Below are 20,896 nucleotides of genomic sequence, written 5' to 3'. Positions count from 1 at the left end.
CTAGCTGCTTTAGCAAAGCCAGCGTGTTCTGGAATCCTCCTTGTGGTTCTGGACAGAACCGCCCGACCCTTAATCCTGTTTATTCACACGAGCTCAGAAGAAATCATCACTGCTTCTTTCAAACATGTCCTCATTCAGACCTTTTTCAATAAAAAAAACAATTTCAATTAATCCAGAAGGAAATCTGAGTTTGTCTTCAAATCTTTAGGCTTTGTTGACTTTCCCTTCAAATATTTCTATTTCAGTTTCCTTTAATTAGCCGTTAATTGCTAATATGTGCAAAGACTGACAGCTTTGATTCTCCCACAATATGTATCGCCCATGGTAACCTCAATGAAACCATCATCTTTGCTCATGACTTGATCCCAAAGCAGGTTTGAATCCAGCAGAGGCTTTTGTGTCACAGGGTTTCTGCTCAGCACTGAAAGCCGTGTTTGCATGCAAACAGTGAAATCCTCACAGCTTCAGTCATGTTGAAATGGAGACTTTGACTCATTTAAACTAAAAAGGTTTATTTACAAAGTGCATATTGTTCTTTGATATTTAAGAGACAAGCATTAGTGTTTTTCACAAGTGTAGTTTTTTTGTTTTTCCAAGAATTCCATTATCACCTGCTTGACTTTAAACTTTAACTCTTTAACTCCAACGACCATAAAGCGGCTGTAATGTCTGCTTTTAAGGCTGTGCATGAAGACCACAGCCTTTCTGATCACACAGGTGAGCTCCAACCCAAACATCCCATCATAAGAGCAGCCACACTGGGTGGTTCATGTCTAAAACTCGAGTTTGAGCCAACAAAAACATCTACAAAAAGCTGAAATGGCCTTTCTTTTTCATCACCTGTAAGGCCTGTAGTCTGCCGTTGCTGCAGTGATACCAGAGAAGTGCTGGAGGGTCTCTGAGGAGCCCAGATGCTTCAGCTGTGGAAGAGGATTCTGTTGCAATGACCAGAACTTTGGCTGGAGGTGTTTTCCCCTTCAAGCAGGAATACAGCAGAACGTCAGCAATCCAGGTCTTCATCTTAACCCTTGTTCTATCCTATGACCCCACCCTCACATTGACGTGTCCTCCCTACCATGACAAAGGTGGATAAAGGTGGAAAGATTTCATGTAATCCATGGACACCAGTGAAGATCACAAATCATTGAAGAAAAAAGGTTCAGAGCACTGTCTAGTGGGTCTAGATGACCCAACTCCCAATGGTAAAGTGCCTAGGATAGAAGAAGGGTTAATGCCCAGGGATTAACCAAAGAGGAAGTCTCTTTTTAGAGCTGGAACCAAAGATATGGCTGAGCAATGGACTCAGAAACGTCTTTAGAGGTGACGGCTGCTTTTTACCAATCTCACTCATTTTCCAGACATTTGTTGTCTGACATGTTAACGTTTTTTTGGGTCTCCAGGGTAGAATGTGCTTTAACCCGACCCGAACGCAGCAGACAGTGGTAGAAACTCGGTTGATCCAACAATCCAAGAGGTGATGAAAACTAAACTTGATGAAAAAAGCAGAGGCAAGCAAAAGGTGTGAAGACCAGAGAATCTGGCACAGACCAGCAAGACAGGAAAAACCCCAAGAGGAACAGAAACAGCTGACTCACTGTAAACTGAAGGAGGGGGGGCAAAACTGGATTATTAAACATAAATCTGAAAAACCCCAAAATCCCAAACCCTAAGAGTCGGTCAAACGCACATGGAGCTGATCAGCAGCCTTCAGCAGAACATTAGAGGTTTGATATTTTCATAAACCTGCTGACCTCATCTAGCCCCGCCCACAGTTCGCTTATCTGGCCCCGCCCACAGTTCACTCTTTCTGCATTAAAATGAAGTCTTCTAGTTCAAAAGTTTAAACTGATTGTTACGACCCCGGGGTGTGGGAGGGAAAAGGGAATCAGCAATACAACAGATCTGTATTAACTGATTTATTCGGAGCAGTAAGCTACAACTGGTTCCGTCACACAGATATCCTCCCACATGGGATCACAACGTGATGTAGACACAGTTGACAATAATCAAAGAACATACGCCCGTAAAAAGAAGCATTCAGACATAGCAAGGATAAGTAGAAATCATTCTAAGGTGTCAAGAACCGAAACGAAACACAAATAAGTGCACAGAACACAAATGGCGAGCTGAAGAGTCAGCCGCCCTGGTGCTTGGGCCACGTCAGCTTATGTGTCCGTGCCTCCAGCGCAGAGGGGCGGGGCCGACGCTGTAGATGGAGTGACAGGCCAACCAGGACGACGAGGCAATGACGTCCAACCTAGAAGAAAGGAGATGGGCCGATCGCCTCCCAGATACCACCGCGTTCAATTAACATAACTAATAACCCAAAACAAGAAGAAAGCTCATCCACCCCAAAAGACTCGGCACGTAACACCCTCCCCCTTAAGATCTGGACGCCGGGTTACCCGGTGACCTCATACCCTAGACAAAGCGTCAGCAAGTACATTGTCAGACCCCTTCTTGTGACGAATTTCCAGGTTAAAATCCTGGATCACAAGTGCCCACCGCATAAGACGTTGATTGTGGTTGTACATACTTGACAGAAACGTGAGTGGGTTATGATCAGTATAAACCAGAACAGGAACAGCACTCGACCCGAGGTAAACCTCAAAGTGTTGCAGAGCCATCAACAGGGCTAAAGTCTCTTTCTCAATGGTGGAATAGTTGATCTGGTGCTTCGCAAATTTACGCGAGAAATAGCAAACGGGGTGGTCAATTCCCTCAGAATCCTCCTGTAAGAGTACCGCACCAGCAGCCACACCACTTGCATCCACCTCCAATTTAAACGACTTTGAAAAATTCGGGGCAGCTAGTACTGGGGCATGGGTGAGGAGGGTTTTTAAAGAATCAAAGGCGTGTTGGCATTCTGGGGTCCAGGTGAAGGCCGTAGATGGACTGAGAAGATGCGTCAGAGGATAAACAACTGCGGAAAAGTTACGACAGAAGGCACGATAATATCCTGCCATTCCTAGAAAGCGGCGAAGTGCTTTGCGAGTAGAAGGGGGAGGAAACCCGACTATAGCAGATATTTTCGCGTCTACCGGCCGCACCTGTCCCTGACCTACTTCTCTCCCTAAATAAATAACCGTAGCTTTGCCAAAGTCACACTTAGCCAAGTCTAGAGTAAGTGAAGCTTTGGCCAGCCGTGCAAATACCTCACCGAGCACTTGTACATGTTCTTCCCAAGAGGAGGTGTGGATTATGAGATCATCTAAACATGCGTTGCAATTTTTCAAATCAAATAACAGAGTGTTAATTAGCCTTTGGAAGGTCGCCGGAGCATTACACATACCAAAGGCCATGACTTTATACTGAAGGAAATGATCAGGTGTGACGAAGGCAGAGATATCCGAGGCACGAGGTGTAAGGGGAACTTGCCAGTATCCTTTTAACAGATCCAGTTTTGTGACATATTTGGCAGTACCCAAATTGTCCACACAATCCTCCATACGCGGTAAAGGGTAAGAATCGGGAATAGTGACCTTATTTACTTTACGAAAATCGGTTACGAACCGGCGCGAGCCATCCGGCTTCACCTCCAGGAGACAAGGAGAACTCCAGGGGCTGGAACTAGGTACTGCTAACCCATTTTGGAGGAGGTAGTCTGTTTCAGTCTTCATAATCTCACGCTTGGTGACGTTTAAGCGGTAGGGATTCTGTTTTATTGGCCGGGCTGCTCCTACATCTATGTCATGTTCAATGACCGTAGTCCGAGTTGGCACATCCTGAAATAAGCAGGAGTAGCGATCGAATAAAGAGACCACATCTCGTTGTTGGTCAGGGGATAAATGGGGCAAAAGAGTCGGCAGTCTGGTTAATAACTCAGAGTTAGATAATCGGGCGCCGAGATGAGCTGAAGGAGGGAAGCGGAGCCCATCATCCTTAAGAATGGTACCTTCGGTTGTAATAGGGATGCAACAGCGCTCCACCGGAATGTCTTTGCACGGCTCAGCCTCGGCACCTCTGGGAAAATACTTCTTCAGCATATTTATGTGACACACACGATGTTTTCGACGTCGTTCCGGAGTGGCTACAACATAATCAGTCTCACTCAGCCGCTCAGTAACAGCGTAGGGACCACTGTAGTGAGCGGAAAAGGTCGCTCCCGGAGAGGGAAGCAAGACCAGTACTTGTTCGCCAGCATGAAACTGCCGAGGCTCCGCTGACCGATCATAATTCGCTTTCATGGTTGATTGAGCAGCAGACAAAGATTTCCGTGCCAACTCATTGGCTCGGTGAAGACGTTCACGAAAGCAGCTAACAAAATCCAATACGTTTTCAGGGGAAGGCGGTGCTAAAAAACGGTCCTTTAAAGACTTAAGGGGCCCACGGGGTGTGTGACCGAACACTAATTCCGCCGGACTAAACCCGAGGGATTCCTGATTAGCTTCACGGGCTGCAAATAACAGGAACGGGATGCCTTCATCCCAATCATTCTCCGTCTGAAGACAATATTTCCGCAACATGGACTTTAACGTCTGATGCCACCGTTCCAGAGCACCCTGAGACTCAGGATGGTAGGCGCTAGACACAACGTGTTGGATGTTTAGCGTTCGAAGGACCTGTTGGAAAATTTTAGACAAAAAATTTGTTCCCTGATCTGACTGGATTACACGGGGCATGCCAAAAATGGAAAAAAACTTTGTCAATGACTTCACGATGGCACGGGTAGTTATGGTACGTAGCGGCACTGCCTCTGGGAAACGAGTGGCGGCACACATGATGGTGAGTAAATATTGATTCCCATGTTTGGTCCGAGGCAAAGGGCCGACACAGTCAACTATAACCCGTTCAAAAGGCTCCCCTACCACGGGAATCGGACGTAATGGAGCGGGGGGGATCTTTTGATTTGGTTTTCCAGTTAGTTGACAAATGTGACAATGGCGACAATAGTTTGCTACATCGGCTTTAATGCCTGGCCAAAAAAAATGCTGCAAAATGCGCCGGTAGGTTTTTCGAACCCCAAGATGGCCCGACCACACACTTTCGTGGGCCATGGCTAAAATGGAGGGTCTATAAATAGCAGGAATTACCACTTGAAGAACCTGATCACTGCTAGAAACTACTGAAGGCCACCTGCGCAACAGCAGATCATCCTCCATGAGATAAACTCCCTCCCCTTTTACCTGAGTAGCATCCATCGCCCTAGAAAAATATTGTCTTAGGGTCGGGTCGGCCTTTTGCTCCGCACCAAGACGGGCACGATCCACAGGCAGAGGCACCTCCTCTACTGCGGACGCTCCAGACTCCGGAGTTTCAGCGGCTTCCTGAGTGTCAGCCTTCCTGTCGGGGTCATCTGCGAAAGCTGACATTAAGATGGAGTCAGACAGGTTAATATCCTCACCCTTACGGGCCTGGGCACGAGTAATAACACAACTGGGAAAGATACTAGAAGGCTGTGTGACGTCAGTGGGGGGGGGCCCGTTGGCCACTTCCAGGGTAGGAGTCACCTTTCCTCCCGCGATGTCATTACCCATTAGAAACGTGACTCCTCCCACTGGAAGCTCCGGGCATACAGCCACAGGGAAAACCCCGCTGATTAATTCAGACTGCACCTGTACTTTGTGTACTGGCCGTAAAACATAACCCATCTCAACTCCCCGTAAAATTGCACCATACCCACAGGTAGATTTATCAGAGAAGGGTAAGACAGAGGCCAGTATAACAGACTGTGAACAAGCCGTGTCACGTAAAATGTGCACGGGACAACAGTTATTTTTATCACCCACCAAAGACACCCAGCCGTCAAAGACAAACGGCTTAAAACACTCCTCAACTCCATCTGACTTAATGTCAACTTTCACGACACCCACACCTTTAGGCGGCGACAGTTTAGGCTGTTCCTTATGTTTGAGTGCAAGGCAATCAGCAATGACGTGTCCCGGTTTGTGGCAGTAAAAGCAACACCTCTCCTCCTTCTGGAAAGCAGGAGCCGGACACGACCGATAACTGTTCACCGAAGTCGGGCTTACACCCTCAGAGGACACAGGAAAGGCAAATTTATGTGTCAAAACATACTCATCGGCTAACACAGCCGCAGAAGAAAGCGTGTTCACCTTCTGTTCGTTTAAATACACAACAACACGTTCAGGTAGACACTTTTTAAACTCCTCCACCAAAATTAGTTCACGAAGAGAGTCATAATCGGCAGCATCACAAGCGGCAATCCATTTATCAAATAAAAGCCCCTTTTCCCTCGCAAACTCCGTATGGGTACAAAGGGTTCCTTTTTTCAGGTTCCTGAACTTCTGCCGATAAGCTTCAGGTACCAGTTCATACACTCTTAGTATGGCAGCTTTAACGCAGTCATACTTCAGGCTGTCTTCCAAAGAAAGAGCCGAAACAGCCTCCTGAGCTTTTCCATGCATCTTACACTGCAGTAGTAGAGCCCAAACTTCCGAAGGCCACTGCAGAGCAGATGCAATGCGCTCAAACACCCCAAAATAGGCATCCACCTCGGACTTACGGAAGATCGGTACTAGGTTAATGTACTTACTAATGTCAAACACAGCTGGATGTTGGGACAGGGGAGGAGCGGCCGGCGCGCCGCTGTGCTGATCCTCGGCTATCCCTGCGGATGGTCCCCCCTGCTGGGCGGACAGCTCCAGCTGACGGATGCGCACAGCTGTGTCGGCCTCAATCTCGAGCTTCCGGATCTGGAGCTGAAGGTCGCGCTGCGCCTGCTCGTGCTTCTCCCGAGCCTCCAGCTCGAGTCGAGCCAGGCGCACCTTGAGCCGCGCCCCCTCTCCGGAGCCAGCAGCACCATCCGGAGAAGAGGAATCATAACGGGGGAGCGTGAAGGGCGTCTTTACCTTCGGTTTGCACTCACCTGCTCCCCTGGCCGCATCATCCTTATCCTTGGGCGTCACCAGAGCAGATCGCCCAGACAGCGTCACCAGATCCAACTCCTCCAGCCTGGTCACTATAAGGGACTTCAATTCCCGCTTTCGTGTATGACCGCCAAACGTGATGCCGAAGTGGGTGGCTATTTTCACTAAGTCGTCCTTAAGAAAACACTCCAACGCTTCCACGGACGGGTTTCCTAGGAAATCGGCCAAATCAAAGGGCGAAGGCATTGCTTCCTACCGCCGTAAAATAAGAAATGAATGAATGAATGAATCCAGAGTAAACTAGGGACACCGCCCACTCCTATAAAGGGCGTGAGCGGATGTATCCCGGACGAGCCCCCACTTGTTACGACCCCGGGGTGTGGGAGGGAAAAGGGAATCAGCAATACAACAGATCTGTATTAACTGATTTATTCGGAGCAGTAAGCTACAACTGGTTCCGTCACACAGATATCCTCCCACATGGGATCACAACGTGATGTAGACACAGTTGACAATAATCAAAGAACATACGCCCGTAAAAAGAAGCATTCAGACATAGCAAGGATAAGTAGAAATCATTCTAAGGTGTCAAGAACCGAAACGAAACACAAATAAGTGCACAGAACACAAATGGCGAGCTGAAGAGTCAGCCGCCCTGGTGCTTGGGCCACGTCAGCTTATGTGTCCGTGCCTCCAGCGCAGAGGGGCGGGGCCGACGCTGTAGATGGAGTGACAGGCCAACCAGGACGACGAGGCAATGACGTCCAACCTAGAAGAAAGGAGATGGGCCGATCGCCTCCCAGATACCACCGCGTTCAATTAACATAACTAATAACCCAAAACAAGAAGAAAGCTCATCCACCCCAAAAGACTCGGCACGTAACACTGATTCTAACGTTTTATGTTGATACGAGTCGAGTGAGACAGACAAAAGTCCATAAGTGTCTTTAGAGTTGAGAAAACACTGGAAGAAGAAGAGCAACTGCAGATCAACGACTATTGAGTGAAAGCTTGAAAGGAGCCTTTAAAGTCATCACTGCTTTTGAGTCAGATTTCTGTCAAAACAGCGGCACATCTCTAACAGTTGGTGTTTGGCTCAGCATCTGATCACAGTAACAAACCTCCCATGACTTAACTTGTATTATTTACTTACAGTTAGAAAGTGTAGAACTATGAAGACAAGCTTGGAAGCAAAGGCCCAGGTCAGCCGTACACCTTTCACATTTTTTTCTTCCTGTTTTTTCAAAGGTTTTGCAGACGGATGCTGTTTTTTTTTCTTTATGCTCAGCTTTAAACTGATCGCATTTCTCTATCAAACAACGTTTCCAAACGTGGATTCCTGACGCTGATAAAGAAGACTACATTTATGTGGAGTATTCCACTATTATCACTACAGAGACGGGACTGTGGTGATGATGTGATGTGGCAGACAAACATCAACTATGAAGAATCATCTTAAACAGGCATCCATGCTAAAGTCTGTCTTTAACCTCTGCTGAGACATTTAGTGGCGAAGCCTTCCCTCCCACTGACACACAGAGAGGCCTCTACACGCTGACGGTTTTACCACTGCAGGGGTCAGGTCGGACCCAGGTGTCACAGGCGTGCAGCGTTCACCTGTCCACGTTTCAAAATAATTCCTTGGCTTTGTGTTCGGGAGCACAAAGCAGAGCTGCATGTGTTGTCTTCTTCAGGGTCAGCTGTGCTTCAGTGGGTTCCTGTGAGCATGCACGTCCTGAGCTTTGCAGATGCACGTCCTGCATGCATTCCAGTCCACAAGCTGCTCTTGGTGTCTGGTGTCTGCTGATGTTAGTGCAGCACGGTTGTTGCAAGCGGTGACTGTCTCCTCTCACTGGTCCCAGGTACTCCTTTCAGGACGAGGAGGACATGTTCATGGTGGTCGACCTGCTTCTTGGTGGAGACCTGCGCTACCACCTGCAGCAGAACGTCCAGTTCAGTGAGGCGGCTGTCAAGCTCTACATTTGTGAGATGACCCTGGCTCTGGACTACCTGCAGAGTCAGCACATCATCCACAGGTCTGTGATTCTCTGGTTTCATGACCTTTCAGTGACCTGCAGAGTTTCTTTCAGTGCTGGAGGTGGAGCCGTTGGTGGTCAGCACTCATGGTCTGCAGTCACCTTCTCACCCTGTACGTCTCTATATGACAGTGCTGTGACCTCCTGAGCAGCAGAACCATCAGATGTTTCCCACACAAAGGAACAGCCCTGACACTGACACACACAAACATTTGCTTTGCTCAAAGGAATAACTGAATAATCCAAACCCATGAATCAACCCTCTAGAACCTGGGGGAAATTCATCGGTGTTACGTTAAGAAAGGTTCCCAAAGAAACAGTGAACAATGAGCTAACTGAGGATCATTTCTGGTTGGAAAACAGCAAAGAGATGCTGTTCGTTTTGTTGGTGGGTATTCAATAACTCAGTGTGCAGGAAGGTAGACTTTACCGCAGTCGCTGGACTCTGTTCTGGTTGATAAGATTCTCCCTAACCTTCAAACGCAGGTGAAGAGGGGCACAGCGCTTCCGGTCACATGACGTTTGCTTTTTACCGGACCAACAAAGCTCTGTGACCTGAAGCTCAGAGTTCAGGACTCTTCTGCGCCTCACATCAGTGCTGCTGCTGTTGTTGAAAACGTTCTTCCTCTGGAATTCACCTCGGAAATGTCTTTGGTCATCCGATGAAATACTTTTGGTACAAACCTTTTCTTTTTGGCTGATTTTTCTGCCTTTCATGCATGTTTTACCTGCAGACTGGTCACTCATTCCCCACTGTGTTCATGCAGACACCTTGTTGAGTGGGTGTGGAGCCACATCCTGTCTGCTGCTCTGTCCCGCCCCCTCTGGTGTCATCGCTTTCCTACTTGTTGTAGAGTTTGTTTAGCAAACCAGAATCAGTCTTTCTTGGAGGAGAAAACCAAGAGCAGAAACTCTCTCCTCATTCGTTGGTCCCAAATCTTCTGGTGGTCTAACATTTGTGGAGAAGTGGCTGAGAGGTCCTGCCAGTCAGATCTGTGTTCTGGGCCTTAGTTCAGCTGACTCCAGCTCTGTCAGGCTGTTTCTGACCGCCTGCTTCCCCGCATGTGAGCTCCCGAGGTCTGTAGGATTGACAGCACACTGCTGGGTGGACCCCCTCCAGCCTGACATTGTTAGTGTTCAGGAAACATCAGGAGGACGTTGGGTTGGTTTGCTTTTTCTGACATTTCTAGTGCTGAATTCCAGCACAAATCACTTCAAAAGTTCTGGAACTTTCCAAACCTGTCTGTCTGTTCCTCAAGTTTGAAGCGGCTAACATCCAAATCACTGGTTTTACTGAGTTCTGCCCCTTTTTCACACCCACTCATCTGTCAGGGGTGGACGGGGAGCTTGTCATCTTTTCGAACACTTGTCCACAAAGAGGCATGAGGCAGATTTTCTACAACATCAACTCCCCAAAAAGAGACACATTTACCCTGAAATGGATAAAAGATGCCGTTTAGCCAGATGTTGTGAACACATGTCAGTTTTCATTTATTCAGCATATTAACCACGGGACATGCCCATTTATGGTCATAGTCAACACATGTACATAATAAAAGATACAATAAAACATTCAGAACAAGAGTAAAACCAGATCAATAGCATCCTTTTCACAGCAACATGCTCCACCTGTGTGTGTGGTGTCCTCCAAATGTTGAGCAGCTTTCTAACACTTGGATGATGGCGCTCTGCCGCTCCTCGTGATGTCACGGCGCTCCCACGGCCGTGTTTCTCAGCCCTGCTCCTCGGGGAACACGGTTCTTTCAGTCCTACCCTGCTCAAACACGCCGCTCATTATCAGGCTTCTGCACAACAACAAATACGAATTTCTCCATATATTGAGCAGCAATGAATTGAAATATAGCTATTCCATACATGGAAGTAATAAGTGTATTAAATACTGCAATTGTTGTAGTTTTCATACATAGTATTAAACTGTGCAAAATATTAACGTTTCTACTGAAATGTCTTACAATATCTTGACTGATATTCTATATGTATATAATATTTCACAAGTCATATATTGAAAGAGGCGTTATAAATATATTTATCATATAATATACCTTAAAATAAACCATAACATACCCTGACTTAAATAAAGATATATAGGTTACAAATACATAGCTATATTTTTTTTCTTTTTTTGTTGATGTAAACTGTCATTCAGTTTTACCGTCAATGATATTAAGGTTATATAAATGATGACATAACCACACGAGCTCCATCCATCTCTATTATAAAAAATGTAGGTTGAAAAATCTAATTTGTCCTGTCTAACAAACAAACAAATTATTAAGAAAAAGATACAAGCAATTATGAACCAAAGTTTGTTTGCACAACGACGGGTTTTAAGTATTTATGAATCAATAAACAGAAATAGGTTGTCCATACCTAATATATTTTAAAAATATACTTGAGTAAGTTACTCAGTTACTCAGTAAGTATATTGAGTAAGTTGCTGATATGTTAAAATGTATGTCTTAATATATATGATATATATATATCCCAGAATATTGCAATATATCTTTCTTTTGTGAGGGCGAGCAAGGCAATATGGAAAACATGAAGAACAGTGGACCATAAGGACCAGGGATGGGAAAAACTGTTCTACAGAGACTCTTCACATATAACTGGGGATGTGCATTTATTCTGGAAAAAGATGACAAAAATGAAAAAAAGAGCCCTCTATGTAACCCTTGTGCTATCTTAGATGACCCCCCCCCCCCCTTACATTGACGTGTTCTTCCTACCATGACAAAGGTGGATAAAGGTGGAAAGATTTCATGTAATCCATGGACACCAGTGAAGACCACAAATCATTGAAGAAAAAAGGTTCAGAGCACTGTCTAGTGGGTCTAGATGACCCACCTCCCAACGTTAACGTGCCTAGGATAGCACAAGGGATAAAAATGTTCCCTAAAGGAGATAAAAGACCGGAGACTCTGATGTCATAAGTAAATTCTACAAAAGCCTTTTTTTCACGCTGACTCCACCCCCTGGTTGTTTCTCAAGCATATTTGGCACATCACTGCCCCCATCACTGCCCCCACCACTGCCCCCACCACCACCCCACAGGTGGTGGTTGGAACTGCAGGCTTATTTCCTTCTAACTCCTGATGCGTAGATGAACTGGACCAAGTAGTCGGGCAGGAGCGGGACCTTTCTGCTAAAGTAAACTTTGGAAGGGCAGGTTGGATGAACCGCGGGGGTCTGAGGGTTTGAACAGAGCAGCCTCTTCATGCACCACTGCAGCTTTACAAACGTGCGTCTGTGGCTATTTTTAGCTCCTCAGACAGAGTCCATGCTGTCTACGCGCCCCTCCATGTGGCAGCGGGAGTGACTGCAGAGGATTTCGGGGCTCCGCCGTGAGCTGCTGAGGACAGCTGCAGTGTTGGAGCAGCAGGAGCGAGCATCCATGCTCTGACTGCGTCTGCGCACACGCACCTCTTCCTGCATGCTTCCCTCTCTTTGGGGTTTGTTTACTGAGTCTGCTGTCAGAGTTTTAATAAATTCCTCTGCGCTCATGCCCCCCCCCAGCCCCAGTGTTCTTCCACACAACTTTTTAGAGTATTTTGCAATTATTGTGTTGCACCAACTGAAGGAGGAATGGTCTCCTAGCAACAGTCAGCTGTCACCATGCCCAAGGAGATAAAATTAGTCCTGTGGGGAGAAGAGGAGTACAATCACTTTCTTTCTCCCTCCTTGCCATTGAAGTCCCTGCGGGTTCTGTCTGAAACCGGAAAGCGTGAACGTGCCGCTCCTCTGCTCGCCGCCTTCAACAGAAACAGTTGTGTGCAAAGCCAGCTTTACACCTGCATGCATGCCTGCACCTCCCTGCTGCTCCACCTCTCCGTTACCTCCTCCTTCTACCCTTCAAGAGTCCCTGTAGACTATATTTGCATTGATATTTCATACAGCAGCGTGCATACGTGTGCCACAGGGTGCAGATGCGCTCTGCTCCATCCTAACACGCTGCATAATTAAATAAGGCTCTCTGTAATTGCCCGTGGAGTGGTGGGAGGGCGGGGTCAGTGCGTGAGTGCTGCTGTGAGATAACGGGGAAGCTGTTGTGAGGCTTCGCAGCGTCTGAGGAGATGTTTGCATTAGCCTGCAAACACCTCCTTCTTCATCTGTAAACATTCTGCTTCTCTGACCCTCTGGAGGAGATCAGAATCCAACCTTTCTCCTCATTCCAGCTTTCTCTTGCCCCATGGAAAGGTCTCATGGGGGTGGGGGTTATCACCTGTTCTGTAACATTGCCTGATCCATTCTTGATCATTAGGGGGATGTGACATTTTGTTTTCTTCTGCTTGATGCAAAGGTGAGGTTGGACATTGAAGGTGAACAGATGTGCTTTACTGAAGAATCTTCACAAAGTGGTTTAGGCCTGCAGACACAAAGAACTGCTGAAGTATCATCAAGAAGAATCTGAATTTTAAAAATGGATTTAGTTCATTTGAATGTAAATGTGATCAAAGTTCAAATCATGACTTACAGTACAAGAATTATGCGTGGCATAGCCCTGTATTTGTCAACATTAAGGTCACTTCTCTTTATTTAGAATAACCCTGAAGTGTTTCTCTTCCCCTTTCAGAGACGTGAAGCCGGACAACATCCTGTTGGACGAACAAGGTAGGAACAGGTTCTGCACGAGGATTCTGGTGTGATGAGCTGGAACTGCTCTCTTTTGACATCATGAGACCCGTTCACCAGGATCCCGGTAGCTTTCCTCACATTCACAGTATGGATCCAAGAACAAACGTCCCCATGAGTTCAACAGTAGATCAAGGCAAAGGTCCAGGAGCAGAAACAGAACCAGCACACTCAGGCAGAGGTCCAACGGGTCTGAGCTGCTGCAGCGCCTCCCTGTTCCAGGATCCGGAACTGATCTGTCTTCTCCGCTCAGATCCTCCTTAGCCTTGCTTTGCATCCGTCCTGGGGTTCCATTGATTGGGTTTCATTTGATTCGAGCGATCTGATTGGATCAGGAGTCTGGACGCGTCATTTCCAGCACTCAAAGGGGAATGTCTCTGCCTGCTGAAGGAGACAGGAACAGTTTTGTGCCGATTGACAATTTCTTGGTCATTTTCTAGAATTTTGGTTTAGTTTCTTAAAACTTTGGATCGTGTTTAAAGGTCGGTGACACAAATCTTTGAACACAGTTTGGAAATCGTCTCCTAAAAACCCTTTTCACACTTTTTGCCAAAATAGCAGATTTCTTTCAGGCAGGAGGTGATGAAACCTCTTTCTGGAGATGTCCAAGCTTTGGAAAGCAAATCAAACTGAAAGCTTCTACTTCTTTACTTTCTGTTCAGAAAAGGGGAATTTGACCACAAGCTGCTGTTCCACACGAAGCCTCTTTATTTTCCCAGAAATGGGATTTCTCCTCCAACATCAAACAGATTTCTGATGTGTCGCTTTAGTCCGTTCAGATCCTCGCTGCGCCTCCGTCTCTCATCTCCTCTTCAGATGAAGCTGCTGTTGATAAAGCACTCACGCTGAAAATGGGATGACTCTTTTCTCTGCATGTTACCGTCATTTCTAAAAACACTCCAGCCTCTTGCCTCATGCTTTCTTCATCCTTCACTTCCTCTTGTGCAAAGAATAAACTTCCATAATAATCAAATTAAGTGTGATTTAATGCTAGAGCAGAGCGGCGCGGCCATCGCAGGACGAATGTGCAGCCTCGCCATGAGTCACAGCAGCAGTAATGAGGTCGCAGGAGTCAGGAGCGCCGGATTGATGCACGGAATAATGACAGCAGACTGATCCGGCTCACGGAAGCATCCCCGGCGCTCTGTTTCCAGCTTACACGCTGGAAGTTTCCCTCACTGTGGATCCTTGTCCTTTCCCCAGGTCATGCTCATCTGACAGACTTCAACATCGCCACCATCGTCAAAGACGGAGAGAGAGCCACAGCTTTGGCCGGAACCAAGCCTTACATGGGTAAACGCAGCCCAGGAACGTCAGCTGGTTTCCACTGCCAATCATGTAACAATGCTGCAGCCATTCTGGTTAAAGAATTCATCTACAACTAGGAAAGTCCTCTAAAGTTACTTGGAGCTTCGTAGCATGAATGCAGACACCCTGTATCATGCTGCAGGGCTGGACTCATGCCTGTTTGAGGCTCAGAAGGCCCGTCTCAGGTCGTCATGCTTCCGTTTTCCCTTTTTCTACAGCAGAGGATTAGGGCCACCATTAAAATAAAAAACAGACATTTACAAGGATAAAGTCATCAATTTGTGGGGAAAAACCCATATAATTATGAGCAAAAAGTTGTGATTTTACCAGGAAAAAGCTTTTTTTTAATAAAATATAGTTGTTTGTGTAAGCCTCCATCACATTATCCAGCCTCCATCCAAACTCTTTTCTGTTTTTTACTTAAACTCACTGACAGACTTGGTCTTTCCCTTATGTGAGACCAACGCTGAAGTAAGCGTGTAAATCTGCTCTCTGTCTCTCACATTGAAACACAATATTGGATCTTTTTGTTATATTTTTTAGTAAACAGAATTTTTCCCCATAAACATATGACTTTAATTCTCAACCTGTAACTAGTGAAATTTTAACTGTTATCATAAAATATTGAATCTTTTACTCGTACTTCTAAGAATTTCTGCTCATAAAATCAGGACTTTTTTTGTGCCCAGACTGGGCAGGAAAAGGTTCCTGCTCCAAACACGACTCTTGTGTCTTTTGCAGCCCCAGAGATCTTCCAGTCCTTCATTAGTGGGGGTTCAGGCTACGCTCTGGAAGTAGACTGGTGGTCACTGGGGGTGACAGCCTTTGAGGTGCTTCGTGGATGGGTGAGGCTTCGGAGTCTGACCGCTGACAGACGGAAATATCCAAGTTTTCTTCTGGCCTCACCACTGTCCTCCTCCCCCAGAGGCCGTACGACATCCACGCCAGCAACTCCGTGGAGTCCCTGATCCAGCTGTTCAGCACAGTCAGCGTGCACTACAGCCCCTCCTGGCCCAAAGAGCTGGTTTCTCTGTTAAGAAAGGTGAGGTGGACCTCGGGAAAGGCTGAGTCATCATTAACTACAAACACCTGCCACAGGTGACTGCAAAACCAGAACAAAGAGATGGATTTGTCTCATCATGGATCCTGGAGCATCCATTACTCCAACAGTTGTTTTGGGCTTTTTTTTTGCATGCACCCAGTTCTGGGTGGAGGAGGATGCTTCACATTATTTGTGTGGAGCTGAATTCATCACAACAACCAATGTGAGTGAATGTTCAGGCTCAAGATGTTCTGTGGGACCATCAGGCTGATTGTTCTGGTTTCTCTGCAGTAGTCCTCTAAATCTTCATGCTGACGTGTCAGAAGAACAAATTGACTTGTGTTTGGGCACAGCCTCCCCACATCTGAAAGCAGAGGCCCTGCAGGCATGGAGGTTACATGTTGTTGTGTGGAGCGTGAGGTCTGAGAGACAGACGGCCTTTTCCGCTTCGCCGCTCGTCCATCACCTGCATGCAGAGCCAGCCGACTCAGGGGAGAGCACCGACTCATCCTCAGGCCTGAGTAGGAGGAGGCACAAGTGGGCGGAGAGTAGACGTTACAGGCAGAGCCTCGTCTTCCTCCCCATTCCAGCATTCATCCGTAGCTGAAACAAGTGTTTTCCCTCAGAAATACCCTGTTCCATCGCCAACATCCTCCACCACTTTAGCTGAGTCTGAGGGGAGAAGCAGGTTTCTCATCTGACCACTTCTCTGCTGGTTTTCTGACTAGAAGATGACATTTCTCCGTTAAGAAGGTTTCATTCCTTCCTCCACATGGAAAAACACGGCTCAGCTCTTCTGTGAAGAGATCAAACACAGATGAGACAGCAACACAAAAGGTCAAAGACAAGCGAGGAAAAGGGCTCCTCCTGGACCCATAAACGCCTCCAAACAGACATTCTCAGCGATCACAGATGATTTTTCCCGTTTATTAAAACACACTTAACCAGTTGAACCAAACACAGTTTTCAAAAGAAAGGCTAAATATATACAAGATACTTAACTCTTGAGTCAAAAGCTCACTTTGAGATCAAGATGAAAACTCTGTTAACAAAACTAACACACACAACAAAACACTTGATACTGTAATATTTGGGTGTTTGTCAGAAAGAGGGCGGCATGGTGGTGTAGTGGTCAGCTCTCTCACCTCACAGGCAGAAGGTGATGCTTCCAGTCTTAGCTGGAACCAGCACACACGTGTGGGTTTTTCTCCGGACACTCTGCCTTCCTCACACAGTCGTCCTTGCAACAGTCTGGTGACCTGTTCAGGGTGAACCCTGCTGTCACCCAGCAGCAGCTATGTTAGGCTCCAGCAACCCAGAATCCCTCTGAGAGGGAGTTAGTGGGTTCAGGGATGGTTGGTGTCAGAAAAGCCTGACTTCAGACTTGGTGTCAGAGACGGAGCCCCGCTGTGATTGATCATGGATGTTTTGTGCCCCCCCTGCAGCTGCTGACCGTGAACCCAGATCATCGCTTCTCCAGCCTGTCGGACATGCAGGCGTCTCCGTACCTCGCTGACATCAACTGGGACGCCGTGTACGAGAAGAAGATGGCGCCTGGCTTTGTTCCAAACGTTAGTGTGACCTGAGTTGTCTCACAGAGAGTACATGTTTGAAGCTGCGGTTGCAGAACATAATCAGCGCGCGTGGCCACTAAATAATGCATACAGGAAGTGACTGCAGCGCTTCACGGCGTCCCGCAGCAGTTTTCCCTTACTGTAAATTCCCGCGGGTGCAGTCTTGTTTGCTGTTTTAGCAGCTGGCCTTCCTCATTATTGCCCCCCCCCCACAGAAAGGTCGCCTCCACTGCGACCCCACCTTTGAGCTGGAGGAGATGATCCTGGAGTCACGTCCTCTCCACAAGAAAAAGAAGAGACTGGCCAAGAACCGCTCTCGAGACAACAGCAAGGACTCCCAGTCGGTAAGTGACAGCTTCTTGTTCGGGGTGTGGCCTTCCAAAGGCCTCAAACAGGATTGGACAGTTTCATCTGCGCAAAAATGATCTGACCTTCAATGCAAACCAGCAGAAACCTTTGGCCCAGAGGTTTTTTTATCTGAAAGTACTTGTCCTCTCCTCTGTCCTTCATGCCTCTTCACAATGTTCCTGAGATAGCTGTATGACCATATCATCACATATGACCATGAACTCCATGTATTTGACCTTGACGACAGATCGGAAGTTAGCTGCAATAACCCAACAGAGTGAAGACATTTTATTTTGGGTCAGCAAAGTTAAATCCTGTGTCACACAGTTAAAATGTACATTTTACACATTTTCCACTTATGCAATTTCTGTCTTTCATGATAGATGCATCATACATGCGTGATACATGTGATATACGACATGCGCAGATGTCCGTCAAGGATTTCAGCCGACGGGTCTTTCCATGAATTCGGTTTTGAGTTGTTCAAAATTTTTGGTCAGTTGAGAATTCTGCAGTTTATGTGTATTTTGTGTAGTTTATACACAATTATTACGTACATCTTATACAACTGTGTGTGCTTTCTGCGAGATACATATGCAAAAAGTATGTCTTTCCACGACCGTTCCACGTATGTCTAACAGGCTTTTCACGCATGAACCACCGATGTATAATTTATACATCACGTGTACGGTGCACGTATCATGTTAGAATCACACTATTGACACACGAATCACTGATGACTTGCATGTAAACAGCACAATAATCGCACACGGTTGATGTTCTACGTTGGTTTACGTGTTCCTAGTTTATACGTACTTCTTCCATGGTTTTAACGTGGTCCATTCCTGATAAATCTGTGAAAATTTCACATAACGAACCACAACTTTTCCCCCTTTTTTCACGTATATTCAAGTATGACCAGTTTTCATCCGTACGATATGCACAAAATGTACGTCTTACCAAAAGACAGAGATGGAGATGAACGGCAGGATGTTCAGAGACGGAACCATGTCTGCTGGGAAGAAGGAAACTCTGAAAGGTTTTTTTCCACATATTACGCACCAGATCCCAGCTGTCATCAGGCGAGAGGCGGAGCCACACAGACAGCCCATGACGATTTTCAACATTCAGAGTCAGACTGGCTCTAGATCCACATGGAGAAATCCCTTCAGGATCACTGTTTTTGGCCTCAGTGGTCCCTCAAAGGATCTTCTCAAACTACATTAAAGCATAAAGAAAAATACAAGGACTGCTCTAACTTAGCTGACCACTGAGAGGCTTGTTACACAATCAGGTTGATTTCAATTCACTCACGTTTTAAAAAAAGAAGTAATTTCAGAAAAGACATGTAAAGCATTTTTGTCCTCAGTAAGTCAATATTTTACCTTGACATGAAGTTAGGGCGTGGTCTTTGACCATCACATCCTTATCTCTGACCCTTCAGCTCTGCAGCGGTGGAACAGCTGAGTCCGCCGTTTATCTGTTCAGTGTAGAAACCCGATCTGAACAATCCTTAACTCTTCATGTCTGTTACAACTCTGAACCACAGCTTCATGTTTAAAAGATGAGAGCTTGAAAAATGAATTCATCTCCAAATTAGGCTGTAAAGTCAGCCGCACACCTTGATCAGCCTCTATTATCATAATGAGATTATTGCTGTATGATATTGCTCTAATTAAAAGGATTCCAGCTGCACAAAAGGATTTTCTGTTTCCTGATCTGAGCAGTGTGATCGGCTTGATTTGCCGTTTTTAAGCGCGCCATGGGCGCAATGCTCAGAAGATCCATGACTGAAGAGCAGAGGTCCTGCTTCAGCAGCAGCTTTTCTGAGATCATTCAATTATCAGGCCTTCCTCGTAATGCTCCCAAGTGCTGCTGGGATACATGTTTCTATTTCTGTCCCTGCCAGCTCCCAAACAAGTCGTGGCGAGAAAGACAGGCGGGCTAAGACACGCCGCCTGGAGGTCATGCAGCTGCCCTGTGCCCCTTTGGCGCTGATGCTCAGAGTAAAAGCTTGTGGTGTGTTTGACTGCAGGAGAACGACTACCTCCAGGAGTGCCTTGAAGCTGTGCAGCAGGAGTTCATGATTTTCAACCGTGAAAAGTAAGAAACACAAAAGCAGCAGCTAGAAGCTGCACTGCTCAAACCCTCAGAAACACGCCTGCTCAAACCCTCATCCACCCAGAAACACACCTGCTCAAACCCTCAGAAACACGCCTGCTCACACGCTCACAAACACACCTGCTCACACCCTCAGAAACACGCCTGCTCACACCCTCATCCACCCAGAAACACGCATGCTCAAACCCTCATCCACCCAGAAACACACCTGCTCACACCCTCAGAGACACACCTGCTCACACCCTCAGAAAAAGACCTGCTCACTCCCTCACAAACACACCTGCTCACACCCTCAGAAACACGCCTGCTCACACCCTCAGAGACACACCTGCTCACACCCTCAGAAAAACACCTGCTCACACCCTCAGAAAAAGACCTGCTCACTCCCTCACAAACACACCTGCTCAAACCCTCAGAAAAACACCTGCTCACACCCTCAGAAAAACACCTGCTCACTCCCTCACAAACACACCTGCTCAAACCCTCATCCACCCAGAAACACACCTGCTCACACCCTCAGAAACACACCTGCTCAAACCCTCATCCACCCAGAAACACACCTGCTCACACCCTCAGAAAAACACCTGCTCACACCCTCAGAAACACGCCTGCTCACACCCTCATCCATCCAGAAACACGCCTGCTCACACCCTCAGAAACACACCTGCTCACACCCTCATCCACCCAGAAACACACCTGCTCACACCCTCAGAAACACGCCTGCTCACACCCTCATCCATCCAGAAACACGCCTGCTCACACCCTCAGAAACACACCTGCTCACACCCTCATCCACCCAGAAACACACCTGCTCACACCCTCAGAAACACACCTGCTCACACCCTCATCCATCCAGAAACACACCTGCTCACACCCTCAGAAACACGCCTGCTCACACCCTCATCCATCCAGAAACACACCTGCTCACAACCTCATCCACCCAGAAACACACCTGCTCACACCCTCAGAAACACGCCAGCTCAC

The 20,896-nt window shown here is 46.9% G+C and overlaps 2 protein-coding genes across 2 annotated transcripts in view; one reads left to right on the top strand and one right to left on the bottom strand.

Moving 5' to 3' along the window:
- Positions 1-20,896, top strand: part of stk32c (serine/threonine kinase 32C) — a 90,921-nt gene that overhangs the window by 64,214 nt on the left and 5,811 nt on the right. Inside the window, exons 4-11 of the mRNA XM_023963090.2 lie at positions 8,693-8,866; positions 13,461-13,498; positions 14,723-14,812; positions 15,569-15,672; positions 15,753-15,869; positions 17,315-17,440; positions 17,659-17,787; positions 19,827-19,894. Coding sequence (XP_023818858.1) covers positions 8,693-8,866; positions 13,461-13,498; positions 14,723-14,812; positions 15,569-15,672; positions 15,753-15,869; positions 17,315-17,440; positions 17,659-17,787; positions 19,827-19,894 — 846 coding nt within the window. The remainder of the gene's footprint in view (positions 1-8,692; positions 8,867-13,460; positions 13,499-14,722; positions 14,813-15,568; positions 15,673-15,752; positions 15,870-17,314; positions 17,441-17,658; positions 17,788-19,826; positions 19,895-20,896) is intronic.
- Positions 2,017-7,204, bottom strand: LOC144984100 (uncharacterized). Its single transcript, XM_078931666.1, has 2 exons — positions 6,497-7,204; positions 2,017-2,257 (listed from the first exon to the last, which is right to left on the bottom strand). The coding sequence occupies exons 1-2, from the start codon at positions 7,074-7,076 to the stop codon at positions 2,166-2,168; spliced, it is 672 nt and encodes a 223-aa protein (XP_078787792.1). The 5' UTR covers positions 7,077-7,204; the 3' UTR covers positions 2,017-2,165.

This window comes from Oryzias latipes, chromosome 15 (genome assembly GCF_053564925.1).
Source record: "Oryzias latipes strain Hd-rR chromosome 15, Olatipes_Hd-rR_3.1".
In the NCBI taxonomy this organism is placed as follows: domain Eukaryota; kingdom Metazoa; phylum Chordata; class Actinopteri; order Beloniformes; family Adrianichthyidae; genus Oryzias; species Oryzias latipes.
Note: the sequence above shows the minus strand (reverse complement) of the source record. Positions and strands in the feature narration are given on the sequence as shown.